Below are 22,409 nucleotides of genomic sequence, written 5' to 3'. Positions count from 1 at the left end.
TGTGCCATAAGCTATAAGGAGTGACATGTTGTTATCCTTGGGTTTCCATAGCAAGCCCTGGCCTGCTAGCATAGTATATTGTGGCCCGAATAGAACATGAGTGTTTACCTGTCTGTGCCTGTGTCTGCTGCTGTTGTTGCTGCTCCTGTAGGCTTTGGGTGTCCACAGAAATGCCACTGTCACTATGCAACTTCTCCCCCTCTGGCGATGGAGTTTGGTTCACAGTGCGATTGTTGGCACCCTGCTTGTTCTGCTTGTAACTATTCCACCTGTTTCGTGAGAATGGAGAGACGGCAAAGAGGCAAGGTTTTTAAAGTCTACCACTGCCTAAAAAACACCAAGGGCTACCCCACCCACACTGCACAGGTCTCATCATGAACTGCTGATCTTGGACTGAGTAAGTCACAGACATGGGGAAGTCAGTTTGCATTCATCATAGTGTACTCCCACACCTAAACCGCCACCTGGAGCCCCTGTGCTTCAACGTATCGCTAACCATCCATTTTAAGCATTTAGACGCTGCTTATTTTTTTAGTAGTAGCTAGGTGTTCAAGGTATCCCCGATGGTTATTTTTCAATCTTTGGAAAATGTTGTGATCCCTTATGAATGCATCTCCACGGTTTACTTCAGTGTGTACAGTATGTGATGAAAGATGTCTAACTAGGTGCCTGAATATTTCATAACCCTATATTTCATAATCCTGGTCCCAGTCCCTATTGCCCCAGGCTGTGTTGCTCACCCAACTGTTCAGAACAGGATGAGTTTGATTTCATCAGCCTAGTTGTGTATAGATTACACAATCAAACAAACTATTTAATAATAGGACAGTGTGTGCTTGATAGAACTGTAATTGTATTGCATTCAAGAGCCCAGAATCAGATAATAATTATGCTTTTCATGAACCAATTTTCATGTTCCACTACCCACTTCACCAAGCATAATACTGCTCCTCTTTTATTTTAATAATTCTAAGCAATTAAAGCAATATCCAGCATGTCTTGAAATACAATCTGTGCCTGAATACTGATACCACCATGGTAATTGTGCATTCTGTGAAAATAACAGACTATTTCCATTCAATTGCAAATTGTAAAGACTTCAGAACTTCACAAGATGGAACAAGTGAGTGCAATCAGAAAAGCATCGCTATAGATAGTTTCCCAGTATTTTTGTGTCCCACCTCTTTAACTGTGCTCCTCACCTCTTGAAAATGATGAAGGCCAGGACCCCCAGGACCACAGCAGCCAGGATGGAGCAGTAGATAGGTATAAGCTTCTCATTGAGTCCATTGAACTCTGGGATGTTTGATATTGTGGTGGGGGCTCCATCCTCAGTGGGGGATACGGGCAGAGGTATGTCCGTGAAGGCGGCAGGTGAGGGACTCAGTGAAGGCAGTGATGTGACCGGATCAATGGGTGGCTTTAAATCTATGGGAGAAGGTACAAAATATGTAAGAGGAAGCTGAGGTAGTGTTATTCTTAATCATTTGTCATTCTGTAAACAGATGGATTTGCATACTGGTACCAGTATTTTTTCCAGTCTCACTGGCCCAGTCTTACCGCTCGCGGTTCTATCTACCTACCTATAACCTATTTTAAGAATGCCATTGCTTTAGCGACAACAGTTCCTTATTTTGTAACATGTGGATGGTAAAACAAGTGTGGGGGGACCTGACTTTCTCTGCAATTTGGAAATCCACATACTACAAGAAATACGGTGATGTCAGTGTCCTTTTCACAGTGTCCAGCGGACCATTATAAAAATGTGTTATCTCAGAGAAAGGTTGATAGAATGTCCATTGTATAATTGTTGTATAATTGGTTAGGCTTGCATAAAACAACAGCATTTTTTTTTACCTGCGTAGCGAAACTGTGGCATTTTCAGTACATACACCGAGTCTGTACGAGCCACAGCTACAATAATCTGTATCCAGTCAAAAACTGAATTATTATTATTATTATTATTATTATTATTTTAATTGTTTATTTTTTATTTGGCGTACTTCTGACTGACTTGGAAAGCAACCTCCAAAGTACAACCCCCTGTAGTCAAAAGGGTTCAAGAATACTAACCATTTTATTTTGGGAATGTAATTTTTAAGCTTGTGTCAAGAAAAGGGGTGATACACTGTCAAGTTTGTCTCCAGTCTGAGAGCCCTACAACATGTTATGTTTGAGAGCAGAGCATCAGGGTCCTGTTCCACAATGCAGGATTACTGAGGTAATCACATAACTGCACTGAGTAAAACCTAGACCCTACCCAAATCTGGAACATGGACTGAAGTATAAATAGCTGTTCCGGGTTTTACTTTGTGCATTTCTCCAGTTAGCTGAGTTAGCTGAGTCCTGCTTTGTGGAACATGCCCCAGAACATGCCACAGATCTCACCTCAAATGAATAGGAAACTCCACTGTGTAGGGGGCTCAGGTCTCTGGCTCTAATTGCACCTCATATTTCTGCCATTTTACAACTCATTATTTTGGTGCTGAAGTAATATGCCTGTTTCCCCCACGCTTACAGCATATTACATTTGAATAAACACTAGAGTCATCCAGGACATGAAATCCTGACACAAGGCAGATCTGAGGTGCTGAAATTCACAGTGATTGAGTTGAGGATAGAACACTCCTGGCCTTCAGGGTGACTTTACAGAGCTGGTGCACTCAGGCTGGTGGCAGATGGAAGGATGCATTTGTTCCCCCCCCCCCCCCCAGCCATCTTCCTATTCTCCCCTTTGAAGAGCAGCCCATGGGAACAGGCTCATCAGAAAGAGGGGGAATAAGCCTGTTTGCATATGATGGAATAACCCCTCAGGCATGACCCCAGTTCTAAGCCTGCTGTTCATTAGCACATATGGAACTGGGTTTAGAGGGGGCACTCAAGCCCAGTGGACGGAGGGAACTGGAACGCAAGTCAGTTTCCATACCCGACATGCGCCAAGCACTGTGAAAGCCTGGGCCTTTTCCATGACATCACCATTATCAGTTAAACCATCTTATGGTTCACTCTAAGTGAGGATACTGAAACCTTTCCAAAATGTACATTTGCTTATATGAAAGGCAGGGAATAATGAGTTTCAGGTAGACTTCAGACCTTCACAGCACCGTCACAGTGGAGAGGGAGGGGATGAAGGAGACATTTAGACTTCCTGAAATAGATACGGTGAAAATCTAAATGAAAGCTTGTTTAGAATAGGTGGGGAAGTTCAGCAGTTCTACTGTAGATAACATAATGGTAAGGGCAATAGGAGGAATGTGAAGTGACATATTCCCTCCACATTCAGCATGACTGTTGCTGTTGATATGCCCATTTGTTCTTAAATCCAGCAAATGGTTTAATGCCTTAAATGCATCTCCAGAAAGGATCTGCAGCTCTTGTTAGGATGTAGTATTCATAGGTGTTTCCTTTGCATTGATAGAGCAAGCTCTGCCCAAAATGGTAAAATGGTAAATGCCAGCATTTATATACTGCCTTTATCCAAAGCACTGTATAATTCATGCTTCTCATTCACCCATTCACACAACGGCAATTGGCTCCCATGCAAGGCACCAACCAGCTCGTCCGGAGCAATTGGGTGGTAGGTGTCATTCTCAGGGACACTGCGACACACCCAGGGAGGGATTGAACCGGTAACCCTCCGACTGCCAGACGACTGCTCTTACCTCCTAATGCTTGAATTTACTAGAAAGTCAAATTGAAAATGTAGATTGAATATACATTCCCCTCCAAAAGTATTGGAACAGCAAAGACAATTCCTTCCAGTCAGTTCAGAATTTCAGCTGCATGGTCATTGGGTTATGGTCTTGTGATTGACTTGGCCAGTCTAAAACCTTCCACTTTTTCCTCCCAAGTCAAGTTCTTTGGTGTTGGCAGTGTGTTCCTCCCAATTAGTTTGGATGCATTTCTCCATAAGTTGGCAGACAGTAAGTTGTAGACTTCTGAATTCATCCTGCTGCTACCATTAGTTACATCATCAATAAAGATTAGTGAGCCCACTCCAGAAGCAGCCATGCAAGCCCAAGCTATGATACTTCCTCCACTGTGCTTCATAGATGAGCTTCTATGTTTTGGATCATGAGCAGATCCCTTTGACCTTTCCATCACTTAATCTTGGTCTCATCAGTCCATAAACATTTGTTACAGAACTTTTGTGGCTCATCTCTGTACTTCTTTGCAAAATTGCCTTCTGATTCTTACTACTGATGAGTAGTTTGTATCTAGTGGTATGGCCTCTGTATTGCTTCTCTCTAAGTATTCTTCAAATGGTTGATTGAATGGTTCCAATACGTTCACCTCTGCCCTGTGGATATTGTTTGTGATGTCACTGACTGATGTTTTTGTGTTTTTCTTCACAGCTCTCACAACGTTTCTGTCATAAACTGCTGTTGTTTTTCTTAATTGTCCTGTTCAATGTCTATTGCTCAGTACGTCAGCAGTTTCTTTCTTCTTCAGGACATTCCAAGTTGTTATACAAGCTATCCCCAATGATTTCCCCTCTTTTCTAAGCTTCAAAATGGCTTGCTTGTTCCAATACTTTTGCTCACCTAAAAATTGGGTGGTCTGATACAATAGGTGATATGTTCTAGCCCTCCTATTATGTTCCAATTTTATGACCAGATTTACATTTGGGGTAAAGTTGAGCCCAACAAAAAAATTTTCTATGACAATTATTACAAAAATAGACACATATTGTCTCTCAAATTACTAGCCTTTTATCAATAAATATGAAAACTCTCATTTTAGAGCCTAATGAACAGTAAGTGAAAGTTAGCTACCTGTATGGGAAAATGCCACCAGAAGAAAAATGGTTGTGAATTTTGTACATTTTATACAAATACAGAGGGTCAAAATAACACTGCACAACACATTTATATGTCAAGTTGGTACACAACCTTGCATAGCATTATATTTATTTTTACTATTTAATCCCACCAAATTATAAAATTATAAAAATCATACAGATCAATATAAAAAAGGGTTAACTGGTTTTTAAGAGATGTCAAACACTGGGGTCAAATTGACCCAAAACATAATAGGAGGGCTAACAAATCTAGATAAAAATACCAGGAAATAAAAGCTGAAATTCTGTCTCATGTACATCTTTTGACCTCAAACTCAATTGTCTTCAGTATATAGAAAACAAAGAAATTGACCTTGCTGTTCTGATACTTTTGGACTGTAGGCCGAAGCCTGTTGCATTTGTCTGGCTGGATGAGCCAGGTGGCCTGCCTGACTGCAGTAGGTAAAGAAGAGGTGAATCACCTTCCCTCTGCCTGGTGTTAAATGAGCCTGGAGCTGAAGCTGTGCTTTTTCTGGGCATGCTGCTGAGTCAGCCCTTTGCTCTCTACCAACACAGCCAGCAGACTCGGTTGAATGTTCCCTACTGTTAATCTGTTGATGCCCTTTTGATGCTAATTTAATTGAGCAAAGACAGGAAGAGAAACAGCAAAAAGCTATTTGTACACAGCCATTTGCCAGGAAAGAAAATGTTTTGCTCTTTGCATTACAGACAGCACTAAGTGGCAAAACTGTAAAATTATACAATGACTGTGCATTTAGAAATAACAACTGGTGTCACTAGCAGGAATAACCACATACTCTCAATTAGCCATTTTAGCTTACCCATCTAAGGTATAACCAATTTTTTACAAGGTTTCTTTGCTGAGGATGACTGAATTTTACTCAACCCTGTTACCAGAATGTATGCAATTGTAATTCTTGAATCTAAGAAAGCATGTATTTAACCGTTCCAAAAATTTGTTTAACCTATTATCTCAGGTAATAATATCCTATTTCCGCAAAGTTTCGTTGCTGACGATGGCTGCATTTTGTACACAGAAATAAAGTGACAGTGGAGGTCCTCAAGGATCAAATTTCCCAAATGTACCCTGAACGTAGAGTAATATTCTCTTTGGGTACAAATAAGTATATTTTCCAAGCAAATAAGGTACAAATGAATTATATTGCTGGCTAGGGGTACAATTTCATTCACCTATAGGGTACTGCCCCAGGAACAAGCATTTGTACCTTTTTAGCCACTTTTCGTACCTTTATTTCTGAGACTGTGTTCAACCCTGTCAAAATAAATTATATTACTTCCAAAATAATTTAAAGGGGACCAGGGTTGAACATAACAGGGTTGAGTTCTTAGCATAGAATAAGTAAATATGCAAAATGTGGGTAACTAGTGTTCATGCTGACATGAGGACATTCTAATAATTTACCTAAAATGAATTTGAAAAAATATAAGTTCAAGCTATAATTTTGGTAACAAGGCTGCACTTGGAGAGTGTCTTTCTCAGTTAATATCACAATATCAGTGAAAATACAGATTATTATTTTTTCTTCTTCCCATGACCTTCATGAAATTCAAATGTTATTTTATAAAGGCATTTATTTTGTGTTACAGACTGGGACTGGCATACATGCTGTCTGCTGCTGTACAGTTCTGTATGTAGGCTTAACTAAATATAGGTTTAGGTGGTTTATCTTAAACTTACATGTAGGTTGTTGTATAGGACACTTCACTTGAAATTTTACTTGACACTTTACAAAATTCCTTTACTTTAAATGCATATTTGTAAAGTGTGTAAGTTAGACACAAATGGCACAATGGTGGAATCACTCATAAATGGATTGCATTGCGTGTAAGGCAAGACATTGTTTGTGGCCTTGGACATGTGCTAAATAAATATGCAATCATATAATCAAATATAATCATTTTTAATAAATCAGTCTCCTTTCATGATATATATTAAACATGACTTTATATCAATAGCAGCACAGTAGTGGCAGAGAGGCATCCTCTGAAGGAGTGTTTCATACACACTAGCTTTTGATGCTAATTGCCGCCTTATGCTTTTAAAACTGGCTATAAAAGCAAGAAAGGGCTGCAACAGGCATCGTATGACCAAAAAATAAAGCTAAAGCACCTGTACACTTTAGTTTGTTTTATTGTTAAATTTAGAACTTCATCTTTACAAGCTTAGCCCTATAAAGTGTATATGAAGGAGTATGTTTTTATTACTGCTAGTCTGGCCTTTCTCAAAATGATTTTGGATATCAGTTTGCACTTTACCTACACCACAAATCCAAATCTTCCCTCTTACAAAGACTTTCACCCCTTTCCCTCAGCCCCCGCATCACACTCCACCCCAGCCCCCGTAGAACTTTTCACCCCAAGGCTCTTTTTACCCCCACAAAACGAAGGCCTGTGGTGGTCGTGGTGGGAAGGGTCAAAGCCAAATGCCGTGGACTGACAGAGACTTCCTTTGTCAAGCACAACCAGTCCCTATGTTTCGATCTCTCAATGTCTCTCCCTCTTGTTCAATACTCTCTGTCTCTATCTCATTATTACATCTTGCTTACGTTCTGTTGCCCTTTCCGTCTCCCCCCGTTATCGCTCTCTGCATCTAGTCTCATTCTGTCGGTCCACAGCTCTTCTTTAGACCTCTATTCTCCCGATTACATCATTTATCTCCCTCTTTCTCTCTCTCCCTTCTATTCTTCTCTCTCCCGACTGTCTCTTCCTCTTTTTTTCCTGTTAAAATGTACATGAAATGTGGGCTAGTGTGGGAGAAAGTGAATAGAAATACTGCTAGAAAGTGCTGTGATTAGCAGGAGTAATTACGCTATAGTAAATGGACTGAGCACAATGTGACTCTCCCCCACCCATGGAAACTCACTGGTCACGTGTGCAGATGGAAAACATGTTCTAGCTCAGATTCATTCATTTTTCAAGCATTTACTCAGTCATCCATTTGATATAAGGGCAAGAAAATTGCTTAGACAGATGTTCATGTACACCTGGCCCATGTATTCAAAAGGAACCATTCAAAAGGGAAAGGCAGCCTCATTAGTATTGAAGCGCTGATTGATGTTTTACCATTATGAGGCTTGTCATGTTCAAGAAAAAAATTTGCAGAATCAAGAATTTATTAATTGACTCAAGGTAATGTTCTGCATTAGGCTATATTTGTATGCAGCAAAATATGCCAGACATTTTAGCATGTATATACAGTGCAGTCTGTAAGTATTTGGACAGTGACACGTGCTTTGTTGTTTTCGCACTGTACTCCAGCAGACAAACAGTAAAAAAAAAAAAGAAGAAGAAAAAAACAGCTCAACATAGTTCACCTAATACGGATGGAAAAACCCACAAATTAAAGCTGAAAGTCTGCACTTAAACCACATAGTGATCGTTTTATTTGAACTGTTTGTTTGTGGGATACAAAGCGAAAACAACACTGTCCAGATACATACGGATTGCACTGCGTATCTGAATATAGACCCATGCAACCACACTAAACTATGAGCACAAGCTTTGGGTTAGCTGTTGTCTAGCTGTAGTCAGCCAGACGCAAACTACACGAGTGAAAGCAAGTTCCAGCAGGTGGTGGAATATCAATGTTCCACACACACACACATTTGCACAGTTACACCCAAGCAAACATACAGTAAGGTCCATAAGTATTTGGACAGTGACACAATTTTAAAGGGCTGTAATTCCTACACGGTTCACTGAGGGTTTGCTATTTTGTGATTTTTTGTTTATTATTCTGTCACTGCTAGAGAAAGGGTTGATTACTTGTACGCTGTCGGACAGGAAGAACATAATAATATATTTCAAGTAGAACAGCAATGGCTACAGAAAAGACATAAATCTAGGATTTATGGGTGGTTCACACCATGAGCAATGATGTCACGCAGAGACAGAATCAGACATTTCAGGACGTGTGCTTGTGTGCGTCTGTGAACCTCTCAAGCTGTTCCACAATCCCCTGTAATTTCTGATCCTAACAGCAACCAACAGGTGTTCCAGCACTCTTAATGATTATACAGTGCAGTCAGACTTGACTAATGGATTCAGGGTTACAGGAAAAACATTTTCCTGCTGGCATAGTTTTATGACCTGTCATTATGGTTTGGGACCCTGAACACCACCGCTGCTGCCACAGGGTGATTCCTGTCTACACTGTGTTTAAAATTCACTTGCACTCATTAAATATGTATGCAACAAACAGTATATTAATCATCTCAGCAAGACTCTTACATTATATCATATGGCACTCTGTATTTCATCAAGTACCTTGAGAAAATATTTGAGTATGTGCAAAGTATGTGTTCTGGGTATTTAACCCACCTGGTACATTCTTAAATAGGTCTGATATAAATTACCGCTGTGACCATCAAGCTTCTCCATTGAATATGTTATTAGCTTTGGCACAAACCAGAAAATAACTGGCTGAAGCTAATGATCAAACACAAGGTGAATGCAGTTCATCTCTAGGCCATCAGGCGAGGATAACACACCCATTTGAAGAACAAGAACTGAAATGTCTTGTCATTTGCAGCTAGTTATCTTAGCGATGAGCTTTTTGTACGACAAGGAGAAAAAAACAAGAAAACAAAAGGGTTAGCATACTGCTATCAATCTCTATCACACTTCAAGCTGACTGCTTGCTTTCAAATCTCAAACCAGACTGGCTGGAACAATGACACGGTAAGGGAACCGGGGCTACCTCTGCTGCTGAGCTGACGTTTGTGGAGAGTGCTGCAGAAAGGGCTGGGCTCTGGCATGGGGAGGAACAGAGAAACAGAAGAGAGGAGAGGCAGAGGATGGGATTGCAGTGGGGGTGCACCTGGGGCTCAAAGTGAGCGCTCTGCAGCAGAATGTGATCAGCGCCTCACAGAGGTCACCCAGAGAAACGGGAGAACACGGAGGAGAAACCCTATCACTTTTATTGATCCGGTGCCTCTGCTGTCTCTCTCTTTATCTTCCCCCCTACCTTACCCTCTCTCTCTTCTCTTTTCCTCTGCTGTTCCATCTCAGCCTCAAGAAAACAGACCCCATTAAGAACTCAAGCTCAGAACCAGTGGCAGGCAGTTTGTAAACATATTCCCAAGAGATGCGTGTATTTCTGCAGCCTCAAACAAATGGAAGTGAATTCCTAGATGAGATTAGGACTCAATAATACAGACTGCAGCACAAGGGACTACTCAAGAAGCCATCAAGACACAAATAACCTTTGTTGAGAGCTTCAGTATAAAGAAGAATATGGACCAGCTGCAAGACTGGGGAGCCGTTCTATGATCTCAGTGCAGATGCATGGTGCATTCTCTTTATACTTATGAAGGTCAAGAAAAGATAAACAAAGCATAGAAAATTCCATGCGGGTCACTTCCAAAAGCATGTTGGAACATTTAACTTAATGTTCTTAGAATGCTCACCAGTTTCCCTTTAATCAGTCGCTACTAAGAAAGAACAACTAACAGTGACCTCAAAGTATGGAGGCCACAATATGCCTACTCCAAGCATGCATCAACAGGAGTCACAGAAAAGCAAATGACCTTTCAAGGATGCCAACATGAACGTGCAATGTCATGAGTTCAGAATAGCTACATTTCGGCTGTTATGAGTAATATGCAAGATGTGAATGCCAACAGTGAAGATGTCAGATTGCACAAAGGGTGAGAGGAAAGAGGAAATCTGTTGTTCCCCAATGGAAAATAAATCGTATTTGTTCACCCAGAGTGAGTAAATGCACCCCAAATCCCTCTTCAGTTCAGCATACATAGGACACAATGGGAGCGGAGAGGAGAACAAGCCTCAGCATACAGTGACACCCATCAGAAATTAACAAAGAATTTACAACCGGAAAATTGGCCATGAATAGAAGACACGAGCGCTGGCATAACTTTTGCCATCACCCCTGGCCGGTACAGTGGTGTACAGTACACCAGGAATGCCCCTGGAATGTTGGGCATCAAAAGCGGCAAATTCCACAAGATTGCAGACTGTGGCATATTCTGAATAACTGCCTCAAGAACACAATTCTTTGATTTGTTGCATGGGAAAGAGCCATGCAGGCTTTCCAACATCAGACCATGGCTCTGTCCACAAACGCACCACAAGGCTCACATTGTGCTGCAGAGGGAGCAACAAGTTCATAAAGAAGGTCAGCAATGGCACTGACAAATCTAAAGAACATGGGTTGTCAATGGTTGGCCTCCATAAAGAAATATGATGGTCTTTACACCCACACACGCACACACAAATAATGGTCTTCCTAGCTCTGACTCCTTGAGTGTCATACCAATTGATGTGACCATTGCCTACCTATTAAACCTTTGGCGATACTGGAATGTTAAACAAGGTCACTAAAGACCAAATGTGAGTATATGCACATGCATTTGGTTTAAATAAGGACCTAGTGACTGAATAAGCTTACCCTTGACTGATACAAGCTATCCATGCCAACTGCTGTGTCAGAGTAACAATAAATACGGAATCCCTCCTGCCTTCAACTCCATACACAGTACTCTTTCATGTAAGTGTCAATTGTGTAATATGTTAGCAATAGATCTCTAGTTAATCAGCAACTGTGTGTCAAGTGCTAAGTCCACCCAAACATGAGGATGGAACATTTATCTCAGAGCCCAGTGACTGGCAGAACTGACCTTCCACTGAACCCAATCTGACCTTCCTGTTACTCCAGAAAAAGCACATGCTATTGGCATGGGTCACCTGTCAAATCCTATAACACATCACATCAACCTCAACCTATTAGCCTGAAGCATTTGCATCCAGGGGAAGCCAGTCGTTGGAGTTAAGGCCATGATCTGTTAACCACAGGAAAAGCCTGAAGGACCTTGTGAGGAGAGCTTTCTCTCTCTGCTCACCCAGGGATGGAGACATCTGGGTCAGAGTAAAGCCAGACTAGGGGCAGATAACAGAGGACAATTGGGGGTTTATGGATGTGGAGAAGCCAGGAAAACACGCATGATCCCAAAGCATCTTTTTATCTTAATCTTTCTCCTTGAGTCCTTCACAATATTCAAAGAGAAATTAACCAAGCATTCACTTATATCATTAAAACATTTTTGCCATCTGTACAGGCAAGTTGTGGTCAGACCTTGCAAGCAACCAAATCATAGTGGATAGGACCGTCTTGTTTTGAAGGAGAACCTAGCTTTCTTTCAAGGAATTGGAGCTTGCATTAGCACAGTCCATGGCATTACATCATTAGACCATCCTGCTCTTCTTCTCTCCCTGTGTGGAAATACAAGATCCCGGAAACACCAGGCGCACAGCTACGATCCCGAAAGACAAACCCTGTTAATCGAATTGTGTGCCAATTTCATGCCACATCTTCTCCCATCGCAAATAACTTCCTATGTTTAAGATTTATGTTCACACTCCTGCTGTCACTGTGCCCTTGTACATACACGGTTACCTCTAAGATCTGAGAGTTGCGAGGATGGATTGTTTTCATTTCATCTGAAGACCTGAACTTGGCAAGGTCAAAACTTTAAGCAGCAGTCTCTCGGATCTCCATTTCGGAGGGGATTATTTTTTTGTTGCTCCATTTAAATTCCTCCCAGTGCTCCATGCCGATCCACCCTTCCAGACATCCCTCTGACGGCTGGCCCCTGATGACCTCTGCCCTTGGCTCAGATCCGTGAATGGCATGGGCGTGGGAGCTAATCACTAGTGATGACCTTTCATTTTCTTCAATAAATTAATCTTCAGTAGACATCTCCATGGACATATAACCCACAGTTCCTGCTAAATTTAGTCTGTTTAAAAAAAAAAAATGTTTGTAAAGGAAAATTAGTTACTTAAAATCCCATTATGTAATTTCCACAGAACGTTCAGTTGCATTGATGACAACAAAATACCTTGGTGGATCATGGTACCCACAGTATTTAATGTCTTGCACTTTGTGACCTGGGGCTCATTTCACGAAAGTGATTTGCAATTTATATTTTTATTTTACGTAGGCCTGTAATTCTAATTTAACTGCAAAATTTAATTTTCCACTCATTGGACACGCATGGACAGCCCACCTAGACCTTAGGAGTGTTGCTATGTGCAAAGCTAGCTAGTTTGCTAGGTTCAGCTTTAATAAGGACATTATAGTTGTGCTTTTATCTTACCTTGGCTAGCTAGCTAGCAAAAATTATTACTTAGTACTTACCTTAGCTAATGATCGTAGTTCATATAATAAGTTAGCTAGCTTGTGAAAATTCAGATGATCACATATCATGGAGGTAGCTATGGCAACAAACAACAATGTGTGGAAAGTGGGGGCACAATCTGTCAATCATAGCTAATTGACAGTTCTCATTACCACACCCAGACAGTTTGGGTGAAATTTTATAGAGGGAAATTTAGGCTTAGAAAAGTAAGTAATTCCAAACAACAACCAACCAACAACTAACAAGACAAACACTTTGGGGGCTTTCCCCTGTGCTTCCTTTGAGTGAGACAACAATGATTGTAGGAATATGTCATTTCAAACAATCAACCAACAAATAACAAGACAAGTCAAACACTGCATAAAGAATACTTTAGAATACTTCATGCAAAATAGATGGACACACCTACTCACCCACACCAGAACACATTTTTTCAAAAACAGTGTCGAAGGTGGAGCTAGGCAGAAGCAGCGAGTGGAATTACTCTTTAAACCAATTTCTTATTGACAAGGACTAAGTGAGGTTTTTGTTTTAGGAACTTTTATGAGTATGTGATTGGAAGACCTGGCATTGCATGTAGAGTAGGCGTATGGTAAGATGATTTGACGATAAGGCGGGGTCAGACCAAGAAGGGTTTTTTAAATGAGTGTGAGCCACTGCACCTTTTGAGTTTTGCGCAGAGATGGCCAGTTTATTGGGGAGTACAGGTTGCAGTGATGGTTTTTTTGTGAGGAGCATTGATGACGAATCTGACGGCAGAGTGACACAGAACATCTAGCTGCTCAAGGGCACCCTTACATACACATCTATACATGACACTTCCGTAATCCAGCATGGGGAGGAGGATGGTCATTTGGACATGGGTCAGTTTGGTTGAAGGAGTGAAGGAGGATTGGTTGCAGTACAAAAAGCTAAGTCTGGATTTAACTTTGTAAAATCTGTAATTTGGATATGTGTAATGAGAAGGATAGGGTGCTGTTTAGCCATATTTATAGGTAGTGACTGTCTCAAGCCAGAGGAGGTTGTTGTTTACTTCCTACCAAGCCACTTGACTTCGTTTTTAGAGCTGTTCAGGGCCAGGGTTAGATCAGAGAAGGCATAATGAATGCTCTGAAAGTTTTCTTGAAGAGAGCTCAGAACAGGATCCAGTGAGGGGCCAACTGAATATATGACCGTGCCATCTACAAATACAGTGCCCTCCATAATGCTAGGGACAAAGACCCATCATTTATTTATTTGCCTCTGTACTCCAGAATTTATGATTAGAAAAAAATACATGTGGTATAAGTGCACATGTCAGATATAGATTTTGGTTTCACCATGTATAAATTACAGCAGTGTTTATACATAGTCCTCCCATTTCAGGGCACCATAATGTTAGTGACACAGCAATATTATGTAAATAAAAGTAGTCATGTTTATTATTTTGTTACATATCCTTTGCATTCAATGACTGCTTGAAGTCTGCAATTCATGGATATTACATTACATTACATGGCATTTAGCAGACGCTAAAGGCATCACCAGTTGCTGGGTGTCTTCTCTGAAGATGCTCTGCCAGGCCTGTATTGCAGCCATCTTTACCTCATGCTTGTTTTGGGGGCTCATTTCCCTAGGTATTCTCTTCAGTATAAGAAAAGCATGCTCAATTGGGTTCAAAACGGGTGATTGACTTCACCACTCAGGAATTTACCATTTGTTAGCTTTGAAAAACTCCTTTGTTGCTTTAGCAGTAAGATTGTGGTCGACTGTTGCCATAGTCGACTGGTCTAATGATTTAACTTTTATGCAAATGGTTTCTGTACAATTTGGCTTATATTTTTATGTAACAGTAAACTTTGCCAATTCATTTGATTTTATATGGCGCAGGGCAATCTTTTGTGACAGGATTAATGTGGTATTTTTAAAGCAGGGAATTTTCGCTTTCAATGTCCGATGGATATCATAGGCTACTGGTCTAAAGATTTTTCTTTTATGCCAACAGTTCTACTTTATTTTAGAAATAGTTAAACTACATAAGTGAACCAAACAGCTACATATTTAAAACACACAATAATTATGTGATTACTATAATACTGCAGCATTCAATTCCCTGTGGTGTTTGCATTCTTACCCCCTGAAATAGCCCAGAAAATGTAACTGCAGTCAAGGTGTGATTCTTCTTGAATTTGTAAAACATATCCTATGAAACCCTGATCATCATGTCTGATTATAGCTTACGATGACCCCCTCCACCCTCCCAAACATTCCCTCCGTCCCCTGCCAGGCAATCAACCACTGACTGTGGTCATCCTTGGACCACAAACACAGTGGCATACATGTGTAACACACATTAATTTATTTTTATGACCTGTACAATTATTCTTATGTAGCATCTCAAGACACAAGTTGTAGAACTGTAGCCCTGGAGGTTAGGATGTTCTGAGTGACCTTCTGATCTGTACAGCATATATGCATACTGTAAGTGCACAAAAACTAGGCATCAGACACACACGCGCCTAGTAGCAAGCACAAACTGTGCTCTGTCATGTGGAATAATGATGATATTCCAAGCTCTGTCCAGTGAATTCTTTGCAACTCATCCAACGCGCTCCTAATTCCAATGCCCTGAGGGCCAAGGGACTGAGTGCGCTGATGGTTTATGGGAGAGACAAAAGACTCTTTTAGTTCTTGACCCCCTTTCTTCTTTTGCCTACGAGGATGCCCGCCTGACTGATACTGTTCAATGGACCGGCTTTCTTGTTACTTTACAATAGGGCCTATCTAATCTGGGCATAGAGAGAAGAAATCATCACTGACTCCACAGTGTGGAATGTCACTTCTCTGACCCTACTTGGCTCTGACAATGATGCATACACAGATCATCTCCAGATTAGATTAAATAGCAGTAATTGAGGATGCTGATTTACTACATCAATCTCTATTAATGCACCATTAGACATAGACCAGGCCCCTAACCACACAGGTGGATGTGCTAATTGAGAGCAATTGTCCAACATTAACTGTTCTCAATCCCACATCTACCATACTGAAATCCATGCATGCTACAGGAGCAGTACTTCTGAACAGGAGCCCCATACAATGTAATGCCTGGGCTAGGGCGAGCCTCACCTTTGCAGACTGTGTCACTAATGGAGGTGCACTCGTACAGCTCCACCTCCACGTTATCCTCACAGGTGTTGCACGGGAGGCAGGGGTCCAATGAGTTCTCCTGGTCAGAAAAGGTTCCATCTGGGCAATCTTCACAGATGGTGTCGTGGTCATGCTCGCAACGCCCCACCATGCCCGTACCCACAGGGCACAAGGTGCATTCCTTACAAAGTCCATTCTCCCCCTCCATGAAGTAGCCATATTCACACATGCAAATGGCGTCATTGCTGTCGGTGCAGGGAGTCTGCATGCGCAACACGCCGGTGCACTGTGTGCAGGGCTGGCAGGACTCTGTGTGGCTGTAGATGTCTGAGAAGGTCTCACCTATGGGGTCAGAGAAAGGAAACAGGGTGAGAGTTAGGGTTTGTTCTGGTTGAATCGCCGAGAAGTTTTTAGAGCAAAATAGCACAAGTGTTGTATTTCATGAATAATACAAGTCGTAAGTTATTCTCTGGGAAGGAGATCTAAGCAGTACAAAATAAGCTATCAATATTGCATGTTCTTATGGAATTAGGTTTGGCTATAATAGGAAACACACTAAATTATGCAGAAGGAGCATTTCTGTGAGTAGTTATAGTGGGTGGGATATATTTCTTTTCTATGTGTGTGTGTGTGGGGGGGAGGGGGGGGGTGCTGCTAAGGATACCACAGTGGACAGGAATTACACCACTGTAAGCATCTTTTCCTGGTTCTGAATACAGGTTGGGCCTACATAGGAAACAGGTACTATCTACACCTCATGGCTTGCTGCCAAATGATGCCCTGTGGCATGCTGACCTTGTTCATATATCCAACAAATGACCATTTATTGTATTCCACTTCAGTCAGCATGTAGCAACCAGGCAGTGGCCCCACTCATGACCTTGAAACCTTCTCAGAATGCTGGATTGCGAAGGCTTCCATTTTGAGGTTGTTAAAGTCAAGGGGAGATGACATCTCTATCAGAGTCAATTGGCACCCATCAAGCTGGAGCCTTTCTAAAATTGATCTGCATCATGAACTAATTACGAAAAACAGAAAGAACACCAGGCAAAGAATTGATGGCCAGCTTCTTGCACTCTGTGTGATATGTCCAATGGCATGTATGTGTCTCTGAGCTACAAACAGACCTTTTTAGGCCATCATTCAGATTGACAGGTAATATGAGAACTGGAGATAGTACACTGCATTTAACCACGAGCATAACATACAAACGTTTTTGGATACAAAACATAATGGAGGTATGTGTGGTTTTCATGTGAAACATTTCTGGAAAGATGGCAGCTTAACATATTGCCTTGTAATAGAACTTCTGTGTTTGACTGTTCATGTGTAAACCAGTAAATAAGTCGATGCAAATTATATAGTAAATCATAGGAGAAGAGGAAAAGGATGATGAGCAGCAAGGTGCTATGATGCATGGGCTTATATGGTATTGGATGGCTTATCCTAGAATTTGATATGGTATATTTAAGCAGTAACTCACGACAGGCAGTGGTATATACAAATTTTATCACAGCTAAGGGGCGTTGTTTGCACGATGCACAGCGAAGGGTCTGCAACCCCCGTAGCTGTGATAAAATGTCTATATATCACATCCTGGAGTTATTGCTTTTATAAAACAGTTACCAAACATAATAATATAGGTATTATAGACACAATCCTATTAAAACTTTTTTTTAATTAACAGTTTCTTTACAATAAAAATTTAGAAGAAAGTAGTTCCCGTATACTTGTAAGTAGTACCAGGTGGTTGCTATGCAACGTTAGTAAACTCTAACGTTGTTCTGGCAAACTCGCCAGCTAGTTAGCTTGCAAGCTACCGTGAGTGAGCAAACAAGACTATATGATGTTGATGTTTATATGTACCACTGTGTAAGCAATGAAAATCTGTCCAACCATGTTGCGTAAGTCTAGTCATTTTATTTTTTGCAGAAGCGCTGCTCTGTTTTCTCCAGTCCACAAAGTTTCCACGTTCTGGCCAGCCTAAAGCCCTCGTACTTCTGCCTGCTTACTCAGACAAATCTCTCGCAAATCAGACCGGCCCTCCAGGACCAGAGTTGTTCACACCTGATCGAACGGTTTTACATTTTTGACTCAAATGGCTGCTACCAATCAGATTGCGAGATTTGTCCTACCCGTTTTATAATCTCCCATTACTTGTAATGATATAAGCCTCTTTTTTTTAGATTTTTTTTGGCCTTTTTCAGCTTTATTGGATAGTATAGTATAGAGAGACAGGAATAATGGGAGCGAGAGAGAGGGGAAGACATGCGACAAATGTCAGATGGTCGGATTCGAACCGCTGACGTCGCGGCTCGCAATGAGCATGTGGTCTACAGGCTGTGCCACCGAGACACCATAAGCCTCTCTTTGAACAAGTATGCAAAGACCTCAAAATCTGATAAAAATGTCATGCGCTGCTTGACTTTTGACCTACAGCAGAAAAAAAAGGCGATTTTCTGTTGCATTTTCAGAGAATGGCCCCTGTGTTTTGTCTCATATATCTTGTCGAACAGGTCAACGGCCTCAGGGAAAGTGTCTTTGATCAGTAATCAGACTGGAGGGTGTGAGATGGATGGGTGTGTGTGGGTAGAAAGGTGAAAACAAAATTGTGGTCACTACTATTACTATTCCATACTCCGAATTCCAGAGTTCCTATTGAAATGAAGCTACATGTGTCAGCAATGTTATCCAAAAAAGCTATATTTTGCAGCATATGAAACATAATTTTAAAGACAAAGTGTGAACACATGATAGCATTTCACCAACCACAACAAATAAGGGAGCTACAGTAACAGTACAGTAAGGTTAGGTAACAATGTCACACTGTGTAGCCTACAAAGTAGATATGCAAATGATTTTTTATCCACACTCTGTAAAAGTAAAAAAAAGGCAGAAGTTGCGCAAGGTACTGATTTTAGACTGTGCAAGTACATATGCTCCCATTCACTGTTTTCTTCCCACTGCTCTGTAAATGCAAGAAACGTTTTGCTGATATCTTTCCACCTCTGGCACTTCTCTACTGTAGTCTTCTTCTTCAGATGTTAGCAGAGGTCCTGGTGGTCTCTGATTTTACGTGCATGCTCTTTTGCATTTGTCCCGCAACATTTTGTTTGTGAGTCATCAATTTGAATACGTGGTGGGAATGTCACACCGGACACCACTATGGTGTCGGTTTACTGCCAGTTATCAAGAGCAGAGTAATTAAATGTCAGAGCACAATTATTCTTCTCTCATGCAGAAATAAATACCCCCTCATATTAAGCCTGCTCTTGCACAGAACTGTGCACGCACTCTCAAATATATTCTGCTCTCACATACATTTGCTGTTCTCTCATTTGGAGACCATGTAGGCCATTCACACGCACTCACACTCCATGATCTTGCTAAAACTTCTCTACAATTTTCCAAAAACACTGCCAAAAGTCCTAAACCAGTTTTGTGGTTGTGGGTTTGACTAATAAAATGAAATTGTTAGGCCTACTGCTACCTTACATTCTCATTGGTTGGAAGAGGGTGGAGGAATAATTTTTTCCTGTTCAACATTTCCCTTAAATAAAACTTAATGTTATGACACATGGAGGGTCCCGGATAATTAAACAATATTATATGGCCATTTTATGCCCTTTGTTTCCAGTTCATTTCTGAGTGTGAGAACGGTTTCTTTATTTCCTTTTAAGGAATGATGGTATTAATAAGATTATATTCTCAGTTATAGTGGCCCAGAATCAGAGTTTTCCATGAAAAAGTGCCTTCTGTACAGCATCAGAAGGTTGAGGGCAAGAGCCTCTTTTTCCCTATGGAGTAGGCGCCTATGGACATTACATTCAGAAGATGCCAACCAGGGGCTAGTTTCATGAAATTTGTGAAGTGCGAGCTGAGATCTGCAAGATGCGAAAGATTTCCCCTGCTTTTTTTGGAGCGTTTCATGTATAAATCACAATTGCACACAGGTCGCTGGCACTCAGTAAATCGGCTATCATTTACATCTGCCTGCCTCATTTTCATTTTGTGCACAGCAACATTAAGCTTTATGTGGGTTGGCCATGGGCATCCGAGAGATGGAAAAAATTTTTTTTGAAGTCAGATGAAATTAGAATTATAGACCTACATAAAATAAAAATGTCATTTTAATTATTTTTTTTATTTGAACTATTACATCTCCCTGGTGCACCTTATAGCCTACACTTTATAGTAACGTTAGACATTTTGCTACTTGCAAAAGTGGTAACACAAAGTGGTAACACAAATCACAGTTACAGTACCCCAAATGTAGCGTGTTCCCAGATTAACCACAGTAGATAATAGCCTAGGCTACTCTGTAACTCCCGTTACGTACAACTGGCAAATGGCAATGTTTACAGAGTGGAAGCCTACCCTTCTCTACACAAAAGAGTGTTCGTTCTCAGTCGGTGCCTTGATGGTGGAAATTTGATGGAACTAAATTAAACACTTAAACACTTTAGCTACACTATTACATAACCTAGGATTTAGTTCTGAAAAAGTGTACTTAAGGTATAAAACCTTTTTTGTAAGGTTGACAGCTCTGTGCTTCCTTGCAAAAGGCAGCTTTCCCAGGGCTGTCGGACAATGCCATGGAATATGCAAAGCATCTGCATTTAGATGTGTCTGTTAAGTGATGACTGCTCTACACATTGTAAATACTGATTTCATTCATTTTCCCAAACCTCACAACATAGGTGGCAAGTGAAAGTTTATTCACTGTTTGAAGTCCTTTGTCAAATTGATAGCTAGCAAATTCCCATCAGGGCAGCAACTGATAAGGAATACACTTTTGTGTATACAAAATGGGACCACTCCATGAACATCATGAAGTCCATGAAGTCATATGCGAAGCATATCATGCTATATTATGTCTATTGGGGAGACCTAATTATTCAAATGAAATAAATAATTAAAATTACATTTTTATATTACAATGTATAATTCCAATCAATTTAATCTGATTGCAAGTCCCTTGGCTGCTGACCCACAGCCCATAGAGCAGAGGAGCACTACAATGTTGAAATCCATGTGTGTCCAACAGTGCACAAACGCAGAAGTGAGGCAGGTGGATGAGAACGATAGCTGATTTACTGATTGCCTACATGAACCCACTTTGTGACATGCTTTTCCAGTTTGCAATTGCGATTTCTATGTTGAACACTCCCAACACGGGCAGAAGAAATCTATCAAATTTTGCAGATCTCAGCTTGCATGTCACAATTTTCATGAAACAAGCCCCTGGAGTCTATGACCTAAAGGATACTAATCTGTCTCCTATCAAATGCAATTCATGGACCAAATCTAATTTTTACTCATTCTAACGAATTCTCTGTGTACAAGACTGTACGCTGCCTTAGCTCGCCTATTAAAGCTTCCTTTGGAGTGTCACATAGACATGTCTCAACATGGCCATGTGCACTGAGATATTCCAGTCCCACATGGCGAGCCAGGGAGAAGGTATATACTAGGACATTACGAACCTGGAAGCAAAATAACATGTCTCTCACTCCCATGGTGCACGCCACTCGATCTGTCTAATAGGACCATCATGATGACTGTGACTAGTTTAGGGATGGGGTGGGGTTGTGTGAGCAAGTGCATTTTCTGCTTTGGAAATATGTCCACTCAGCCTTTTCACCATGCCTCCCCTGACAAGCAACCTCCAGCATTTCTCTCAAGTCCATTACCATAATGCCATCCATCAATAATGCATGTCAATACATTAATAAAGTTCACCCATGTCTGCGGTTGCTCTTTTTTATGATCAGTACATTATAGCAGAGTGCTTTCAACAGAAGATAAGGTCTCCTCCAATATATTGTTTTTTTGTAGCTCAATGACAGGACTAGCTTGATGCTGAGTGTATGGGAAACCTATAGCATGAAGGCATAGGATCCTGGTGAGTTCTGGTTATTGAATGTCCCCGGACATTGCTGTACTCTCATTGTGTGATAAATTTCTGTTTTGTTTCCACAGGTCTCTCCATTCCATTAATTTTTCAGTACACCGTTAATTAATTCTCCATCACTTCTCGAGTCACTGAAGTCACTCTTTCTTCGTGTAAGTCTTCCTAGGATGTATTTTAAAGGAAAACACTCTTCTGCCATGCTTCAGTGCCACAGCTCCTGGTTTCAGAATGGTTGATTCACCCAGAATCTGTGGCAGCGTGGTCTTAGCGCTGCTGGCCCTGTCTCCAGTGCTATGATGCAGTCCTGGTATCGGTTTGAATGTGCTCTGAATGGAAATCTGATCCACTGATGGCTGGCGTGACAGTCCTCTGACCGGTTTGT

The 22,409-nt window shown here is 41.0% G+C and overlaps 1 protein-coding gene across 1 annotated transcript in view; it reads right to left on the bottom strand.

The window, feature by feature from the left end:
- LOC133122989 (tumor necrosis factor receptor superfamily member 16-like) overlaps positions 1-22,409 on the bottom strand; it is a 48,179-nt gene that overhangs the window by 9,793 nt on the left and 15,977 nt on the right. Inside the window, exons 3-5 of the mRNA XM_061233321.1 lie at positions 16,093-16,455; positions 1,203-1,428; positions 109-269 (exon numbers count right to left, since the gene is read on the bottom strand). Of these exons, the coding sequence (XP_061089305.1) occupies positions 109-269; positions 1,203-1,428; positions 16,093-16,455 (750 nt within the window). The remainder of the gene's footprint in view (positions 1-108; positions 270-1,202; positions 1,429-16,092; positions 16,456-22,409) is intronic.

This window comes from Conger conger, chromosome 2 (genome assembly GCF_963514075.1).
Source record: "Conger conger chromosome 2, fConCon1.1, whole genome shotgun sequence".
In the NCBI taxonomy this organism is placed as follows: Eukaryota; Metazoa; Chordata; class Actinopteri; order Anguilliformes; family Congridae; genus Conger; species Conger conger.
The sequence above is the reverse complement of the archived record's forward strand: the minus strand, read 5'-3'. Positions and strand labels throughout refer to the sequence as shown.